The 9,026-nt window shown below is 44.0% G+C and overlaps 1 protein-coding gene across 2 annotated transcripts in view; it reads right to left on the reverse strand.

Moving 5' to 3' along the window:
- Positions 1-769: 769 nt before the first annotated feature.
- aimp1a (aminoacyl tRNA synthetase complex interacting multifunctional protein 1a) overlaps positions 770-9,026 on the reverse strand; it is a 21,779-nt gene continuing 13,522 nt past the window's right edge. For both annotated transcript variants that reach the window (XM_036137597.1, XM_036137596.1), the window contains exons 5-7: positions 8,436-8,644; positions 5,638-5,806; positions 770-1,057 (exon numbers count right to left, since the gene is read on the reverse strand). In XM_036137597.1, coding sequence (XP_035993490.1) covers positions 891-1,057; positions 5,638-5,806; positions 8,436-8,644 — 545 coding nt within the window. In that variant the 3' untranslated portion in view covers positions 770-890. The remainder of the gene's footprint in view (positions 1,058-5,637; positions 5,807-8,435; positions 8,645-9,026) is intronic.

Consider the following 9,026-nt stretch of genomic DNA (forward strand, 5'->3'; position numbering starts at 1 on the left):
TGTTTCTAAATTAGCCAAGCTAAGGTTTCACCATATCTATAGTTAGCTAAACATTAGTTGGTTAATTACTGTTGTAGCAGCATGAGGGGGTCCTGGGTGGGGTGCAGTGGCAGAATGGACAGTACCTCCAGGACGTTGGGCCCGCAACACTAGAAAGGCCGACTTAGTATCTGCTGGCACAGCTTGATTTATAAAGTTTAATTATGTGTCCCATTTTATTCTCAAAAGTAGAAAAAAAAAAAAAAAAAAAAAGGTCAGTCAGAATCCCAGGTTGGAAAGTGAGAAGTTTGTGGTGTTTAACCTAAAGATCCAATTGTTCACTTTTACACCTGAACTCTACAACAAAAGTTATATTGTTTCTGTTTTTATGTCTTTAAATTGTATTGTTTTATCCTCCAATTAGTGTAAAAGTGCTTTATAAAGCTGTTATTACCAAGGAGAGGCGTACCCCATCTGTTATCACAGTACGAAGCGCTCTCCTCCCAGCGTGGCTGAGTATTGTAACAATTATGGCACGAGAGGAAATTGAAGAGATGCAACGCAGAGCCATGTAACTAATCTCTGCCAATAGCCCAGAGACGTTTCTCCAGTCTCTTCTATTAAGTCCTTTAGAGTTACAGGCCGCAGATCAAAGGCCAATCAGGCTGATGGGAGGGAAGACGCTCTGCACAGACGCTGCTGTCCTGATTACACTTTATGGGCCATGACTGGATGCAGTTTGGAGGTGACAGCGACGGGACAGATTCTTGGGACGCACAAACACACCACGGCTAATCCAAATGCTTTATTAAACATCTTTAAAGCATTTCCTCTCATTCATCACCATCTGCGGTCATCAGCGGAGACGAGCGCAGAGTAAACACCGAGCTATTGCAGGCAGCTCTGGTATTTCATTTGATTCCGCTGTTGCTCATGGTTTGGGCTTTGCACACTCCCTTCCCGGCCACTTCAAAGGCGGCGCCCTTGTAGGTGGCGACGCAGCGGTCATCGGTGCGCAGGTCCGGCTGGACCTGCTCCCACACTTTCTTTTTAGGGTTTAGCTCCTTGTCTGGTTCACCTGAAAAAAAAAAAAAGAAAAATAAGGGCTGCTTGACCAACAACAACAAAAACAAGCCTTGGTTCTCCTAAAGCACACAGCTGGATCCAGACAAGGGTATAACCTGCAGGAACACAGCTTTAATACACTTAGTTTGACTTTCCGTCATGTTCCATTTGAGCCTCGGCCCGTAAGACGGCTGTTTGTTCTCAGCAGTAATTTAAAACATTAGAAACAGAGTCGCTCTGAATCCCAGAGTTTATCTCAGGGAAGCAGAGAGGTGAGGCTCTGGTTCCATGATGAGTCTGCTTCTGATGTCCCTTAGCAGCTGTCAAAACTCATCCAGATACGTTTCATTCCTGGAGGCTGCAGTCCAGCCCTACATTATTACAACTATTCGCAGCAGAAGCTTAGAAAGAGGTTCTGATTGGGTCCTTGTGTGGATTTCTGGGTTCCAGCAGACGCTCCCAGCTGCTTTAGGGATTAAAACTGTAGATACAATTGCTCACCTTTTGGAAAATGTGAGTAATTATAGACCTACACATCAGCCATGCAGGGTGCTTGCTCTTTTTCCAAATTAAAATTCCAGAGTTTTTCCAGACTTTTTTAAAACTGATTTTTTTTTTCCCAAGACCTTAACTTTATGTACTTGTATACTTGTGTGCCTACTGCCTACTTCATTGGTTGAGATTGTACAAACTGTTTATTAGAAATGTTAATTTTTATAGGCTAGTATTCAATGAACAAATGCATTATTTACAGTAAATTGTGCTTTTACTGATGAAAACGTTTCAAAACATGAAAATCACAAGTACATGAATTTCACATCAAACAAGTGTTTGATTCCATTAGGCTAATACAGTACGTGACCAGTTAGTAAAATTATAGTTTTATAGCCTACCTTCCTATTTCTCATTTCACAATGCCTTTGAGCATACTGTAAAATTCTACCATGCATTTTTTTCCCATACTTTATTAAGACTTTCACACAAAATTCAAGACTTTTCAAGGTCTGGAAAACAGTGTTTCAAAATTCCATACTTATTAAGACTTTCAAGACTTGCGCAAGCACCCTGCCATGGAAAAAGCTGTACACAGGAGGTTTATTGGGGGGAGAGAAAAAAAAAAACAAAAAAAAAAAAACCTTCATGTATTTTAACAGACTTAACCCGGAAAACGTTGGAAAAAGCTGGAAAGTTCCCCGCTGGTCCGAAGCCAGAGAAGAGGTTGGGTTAACAGGTTCTGGTAGGATGGAGGGAGATGGATGAATGGATCCGGCCTGTCATGGTGAGGAAGAAGCTGAAGTGAAAGGCGAGCCTCTCTCCGGCCTGGACTAGAGGACAGGAGGAAGCATGGCCGCCGCAGCAAGCTCTGCTTATTTCTAACATCTGAATCACTTCTTCAGCTGTCGGGGCTGCAGGAGCTCTGGTGGATCGGGCCATTCTTTGTTCTGACCCATAACCCGGTCCCCGTTCTTTCCCTGGACCGCCTTCGACAGATTCTGACCACTGCAGACTGGGAACGTCCCACAGGAGCTGCGGTTTTACACGCCTGTCCTCCTGCCGGTGTCGCTGCGTTTTAGCGCCGCTAAGCTAACAGGTTCTGTTAGCTGGGGGGGGGGGGATCACAGCAGCAAGCTGTATATTCTGGATGAAGATTGAATGAGGCCCCTGGGGGCCGCTGCACTTCTTATGCCATCACATGGATAATGAAGCCAGGGGACACATGTTCATCTAATCCCTTTTATATTAACTCCTAAATCATTCATATGAGAATCAGCATCTCTGATCTCAGCTCAGTTTTTTTTTGTGCTGCACACAAACACGTCCGTCTGGAAGGCGAGCCCGGTCCTGGTCCAGATCCAGAACTCTGTGCGGGGTCTAAACAGACCCCCCCCCCCAGAGGAGCTAGAGAAGCGTTCAGGTTTCGCTCCTGAACCCGGCTGAGTCCACACCATGGCAGACGAGGGCCAAGCAGAGCAAAGGTAAAGAAAACCGCACCAACACGCTTCTTTTCTTCTTTTCCCTCCACCTCAACGTGTTTTTCTAACACCGTTTGTGACGGTCATCACAAAGAATGCCAGTATTAGTTTCAGTCAGAATGAGCCAGACTGACGGGACCAGCAAACTTTCCTGCCACCGTTTCCAGAAGAACAGCTCATGGCTGCGGTGCCGGGATCTGCCGTCGCCGAGCAACTACAGGTGACGCTTCCTCTGCGTTTGGGTGGAAACAGCAACGCTCCTCTGGCGCGTTGAAGAAGAGCAGCCTGAAGGGACACAGCATCAGATCTTCATACGTTTAACCTGAAAGCAGTCAGCTCTTTCTCTAGGAAAGATTTGTGGACAGAACTCTTTATTTTTTTCCAAACTGGGCAGTTTTTTGCATCCCAGGTTCAGTCCTGAAGGTCCGTTATCCTGTAACTTTAGTCGTATCCCTTCTCCAACACAACTGGGAGGACTTCCCTCATGGTCATCATCCAGTCATCCGGCTCTGCAGAGGCCCGCTAACGAGCCACAAATTGGATTCAGGGTTGTTGCATTTAAAAAGGAGCTCCCAGAACTGGACTTGGCTCGTCATCAGTCGCATTTTTCATCAATCTTGTGTCTCTGCTCTGTCTTCTCTAACATAGAAAGTACTCCTGGGTCAATGTGAGCTTCTGTGCTTTCTGTGTCTCTGCTCTGTCTTCTCTAACATAGAAAGTACTCCTGGGTCAATGTGAGCTTCTGTGCTTTCTGTGTCTCTGCTCTGTCTTCTCTAACATAGAAAGTACTCCTGGGTCAATGTGAGCTTCTGTGCTTTCTGTGTCTCTGCTCTGTCTTCTCTAACATAGAAAGTACTCCTGGGTCAATGTGAGCTTCTGTGCTTTCTGTGTCTCTGCTCTGTCTTCTCTAACATAGAAAGTACTCCTGGGTCAATGTGAGCTTCTGAGCTTTCTGTGTCTCTGCTCTGTCTTCTCTAACATAGAAAGTACTCCTGGGTCAATGTGAGCTTCTGTGCTTTCTGTGTCTCTGCTCTGTCTTCTCTAAGCCCCAGTGGGTGGAGGCAGATGAGCGTTCACACTGAGCCTGGTTCTGGTTCTGCTGGAGGTTCTCCTCCCTGTTAAAGGGGAGTTTTCCTCTCCACTGTCGCTTCATGCATGCTCAGTATGAGGGATTGCTGCAAAGCCATCAACAATGCAGACGACTGTCCACTGTGGCTCTACGCTCTTTCAGGAGGAGTGAATGCTGCTTGGAGAGACTTGATGCAACCTGCTGGGTTTCCTTAGAGAGGAAACTTTCTCACCAACCTGGAGGATCTGATGGAGTCTGACTTTGGAAAGAGCCTTGAGATGACGTGTGTTGTGAATTGGCGCTATATAAATAAAACTGAATTGATGATTTTAATGCGCATTTTGAAGTATCGCATTAGAAAGGGTTGATGGAAACAGCAAAATTTGAATTAACTCACTAAATTTGGCTTGAGGTGTTTGAGTTTTCCAAAAATCAGTCAATCTGCTAAAGAGGAAGTTGGAAAGATGTTTGTCAAATCAGGTCTGACGTGGCGGACGTTTACATCACGACTGATCAGCTGTTTCTGCTGCCGGCGTCTTCTCAGATATTCTCGTTATCTGCTAACACTAGAAAACAGGTCGGCACATTCAATTCAATTCAATTTTATTTATATAGCGCCAATTCATGAAACATGTCATCTCGAGGCACTTTGCAAAGTCAAAATCAATCATATTATACAGATTGGTCAAAAATGTCCTATATAAGGAAACCAGTTGATTGCTTCAAAGTCCCGACAAGCAGCATTCACTCCTGGGGAACCGTAGAGCCACAGGGAGAGTCGTCTGCATTGTACATGGCTTTGCAGCAATCCCTCATACTGAGCAAGCATGAAGCGACAGTGGAAAGAAAAACCACCCATTAGCGGGAAGGAAAACCTCCAGCAGAACCGGGCTCAGTATGAACGGTCATCTGCCTCGACCGACTGGGGTTACAGAAGACAGAGCAATCACATCATTAAAGCCTCGCTCTGTTACTGATCTGAGGTCCGTGTTCTACTTCCTGTTTATTCCAACCAACACCGACGTATGACGACGTTACGCTGTGCGTCTCCTGCTTATTCGCTATAAACCAGTAAATGGAATATTGGATATTTTAAAAGTGATGAGAATTGGGTGGAGACACGGCTAACGTGTCTTTGCTTTAGCTTTTCTCTGCTCTGCTTCATGTCTTAATAGAGGCCAAGTTAACGGTGACGTGTTGTTGTTTTTAAACTCCTCCACGTTGGTTAAAGCTAACAGAAATAATTAGGACGCTCATTTCCTCAGCCGATCGGGTTTCAGTCGCAGGCAGGAGGGCCTGATTGGTCGTTAAGACCACCAGTCACAGAACATTTAGCCCCCAGCAAACAGAACCCAGGAGGCCTCCGACCGCAGCTTTGAGATGGGTAAGGAAACCTGTTCTGTGCTGCCCTCAGAGAAACAAATGTCCATGATGTCATTTCTCCCAACCCAACTTTTTACCGCTCACTTCCTAAAGGCAGGAACCATTTTTAGGCACTAAAGAGTCACAACAGATTCCTGCTACCCATTTATCCCCGTTCCCCCTGCACACCTGGAAAGCCTTGGACAGCAACTCTGTCCCCAGGGACGGATCCACTCGGGGGATCCAAGATTTCCACTTTGTCTGGCGAGCTGGCACACATGACCATGGCCTGGGACACCACGCCTCTCATCTTGGCTGGCTTGAGGTTACACAGCAGGACCGCCATCCGGTTCTGCATCTGCAGGGGACACAGAGTCAGACGGTTAGTGTCTGAGGAGACGGAGCATCAGGAGAAACAAACGGGGAAACAAAGATCTGAAAAGGCGCGAGCATTTCATTAGACAACGCGTTACTATTGGAGAAATCACCACATGAATCTTTATACAGCATGAACACACCAGACATCCCAACCTAAACAACGATTGCTGAAAACGGTTTTCCCAGTACGATCCTCTCCAATCCAGGGATTCAGAGTGATTCAAAGATTAATATTGATGCTTTTAAAAACGATTTAATATCGATATTCTGGCTTTCAATATTGATATACCTCCCGACCCCTAGGGGGCGGTATCACAGTGCGCCATTAGTGTTCACAGCGAGGAAGAGCAAGTGAGACAAATTTACGGAACGGCCGATAGAATTTTAGAAGCTCCTTCTTCCCTAAAATCAGACGTTTGGTCACATTTTTGGTTTCTGTGATACGTTAAATGCATTAAACAAATGCACTTTGTTTTCCTGTTAATGTATCAGTGTTCAATAAATTTAACATAAATATAATATTTGGCTGGTTTTGTTGATTGAATGACTTTGAGCATTAATTTGAAAGTAATAAATAACGATATAGGAGTCAAATAAAATCAAGCTGAGCTTTATGGAGAATCGTATTGTATCGGCTCATCATAGATGATACCCAGCTCTACTCAGAGATCACACCTGGTTCAGACGTCGGCGCTCTGCTCTTTTTAGCCTGAGCCAGCTGTGGAGCAGCGGCGACGGTGCAGGTAACATAAAAGTTGCATTTTCAGAATAAAAGCAGCGTATTCAGATTTGTGGCTAGAACGTGTTACATACATTGGGTTTTGTATTAACCAGGATGTGGCCTGGCGGCCATGTTTTAGGGACTGAGTCAGGTTGGAGCTAAAATCCTTTCTTTTCATGTGATCTTTGGTGTTTAATGACAGAAACAGGAAAGAGCTGTCTTTGTGACAGACTGCAGGAGAGTTTTCTTACCGAGTCCTCCTGCAGGAGCCAAAGTTCTCCATAAAGCGTTTAGGAAACAACATGGACTCAGATTTAGTCTTATTTTTTACAAATTACAAATTGGTAATCTATAGTCAGAGCCTAAAGTTAAATTCTGGAGCCAAAAACAACTGTACTCAGCTATATAATTATTTTAATATTTAATTAATATTTTTGTCGTTATTCTGATTAATATGTTTACCTTTATGACTCTAAAGGCTGTATTATACGGAAGAGGATTAGGGCCACTCAAAAAAATTAAACAAAACTCTAAAATTCTGACTTTTTACTCAGAATCTCACAGTCTACTGTGTATATAGCTATAGATTCTGTGTGTATATATATATATATATATATATATATATATATATATATATATATATATATATATATATATATATATATATATAGTGTCTGCACCATCAACACTAACACAAATTCCTTGTAGGTGCAAATCTACTTGGCAATAAACTTGATTCTGATTTCTGAGAAAAAAGGTCAGAATTCTCAGAAAAAAAGTCAGAATTGAATAGACTTTTATTTTTGAATGGGCCTAATCCTCTTCTGTAGTATTAAAAATATCGGTCAGGTAAATGTTTTTAATTGTTTAGAGCTGCTATTCTTTATTTATTATAGCTGCCCTTTATTATAGGGGAGAATTTCCTTGTGGCTCGGGGGGAGTTTCCGGCGGAAAGACTAAAAGTGGCCGAAGCTCCACAGTTTTCTTCCCATAGCTGTAAACATTTTGGGGCAGTATCAGCCAGCTTCAGTTCAATAATAATCAATCATTATTGATCTAGCCTCGTGAGACCATCCTGATCTCGCGAGCTTTCAAGGTTTCACTCGCAGATCAGTCTGGCTACTCTCCGTTAAAGAAAATTTGGAGCCGTTCACCAAACGAATGTCTAATCAGCGTTGGCTTTGAGGCGGGTTGAGGTGTGACGCAACGAGAAGATCGACAGTTCAGTCTAAAGAACATGGCGGCTTCAGCCGATGAAACTAGCGTTAGCGTGGCTATCGAGCAAGTTTATCGGAATTACAGAGTATTTCTTCACTGAAAGAAGAGCAAAACACTGCTCTGGAGGCTTTTCTCAGAGGAAAAGATGTTTTTGCTCTTCTCCCGACTGGTTTCGGCAAGAGCTTGTGGTTGTGTTTTCGTCGTCGCTGTTAGTACGTCATATGCTTCGTTGATCTGATTGGTTCATTTGGCCCGTCTATCACCAACATAGGCCAATCAGCTAACCAGTATTTTCTCCCCTTCCCAAAATTACTTCAACAGAAGGTTTCCAGATGGATATGCGGAGCAAATCTATCTGGCGGAGTCAAGTTATTATTGAACATCTCTTGTAAGAAGATTCCACTGTAGAAACTGAATAAAGGTTCGTCTGTCATCTCGTTTACATCAGAGTACCGTGCAGCTTTGATTGAGGGCAACACAGACGTGAGTAATCTGAACCACGCGTCCTCACTTAGCCAGTCTTAGAATATTTATGCAGTAATGCAGGTGAGGAAAAGGGAAGTTTCGACATCTGTCATTCATGTTGAGCTCTGCCCGTCCATTTGTCATCAATTAGTGGACAAAGTTCTTGATAAAAACGTCTGCAGGTAAAGTTTTCAAAGCTGCGTACCTGTTCCAGAGGTATGTGCTTGACTAGTCCGCTGACCACAGTGCGTGGAGCAGCCTCGCCAACGTCAACCTGCTCCACGTACAGACTGTCGGCGTCCGGATGCTTCTCCGCCGTCATTATACGACCGACACGCAGGTCCAGGCGCGACACGTCCACCTTGGCGTCCTCTTGGCTCGGTGCGGCCTGCTTCTTCTCCGCTTTCTCACCTCCTGACATAACAAGAGCTCCAGTAAAAAAAAAAAAAAAGGCTGGAAGCATAGAGTTTGGGTCAAGCTGAGGGAAAATGAAATGGCTGGGTCATAAAGGCAAGCATCTGTGGAGGATTTCTTGCTTTTCAACTGTGCATATCATTACAAATATTTGTTTAAAAAGATGAATGCGTCCATAATTGATATTGGCCTTATGAAATATCGGAGAAATTAAAAACCAGTTGAAGCGTTGCAGGACATTTCGTTGGAATCTGATTAAATTTCCTCCCTAACTGAAAGCAGACCTGGTGGATGAATGGCCTGAAGGTGGCCTTGGGTTAATCTTTTTGGTTCCTCTTCCAGAATCATAAAGCAGAAAACCAGCTCCACCTGAACAGGTCTT

Source organism: Fundulus heteroclitus, chromosome 5 (genome assembly GCF_011125445.2).
Source record: "Fundulus heteroclitus isolate FHET01 chromosome 5, MU-UCD_Fhet_4.1, whole genome shotgun sequence".
Lineage (NCBI taxonomy): Eukaryota > Metazoa > Chordata > Actinopteri > Cyprinodontiformes > Fundulidae > Fundulus > Fundulus heteroclitus.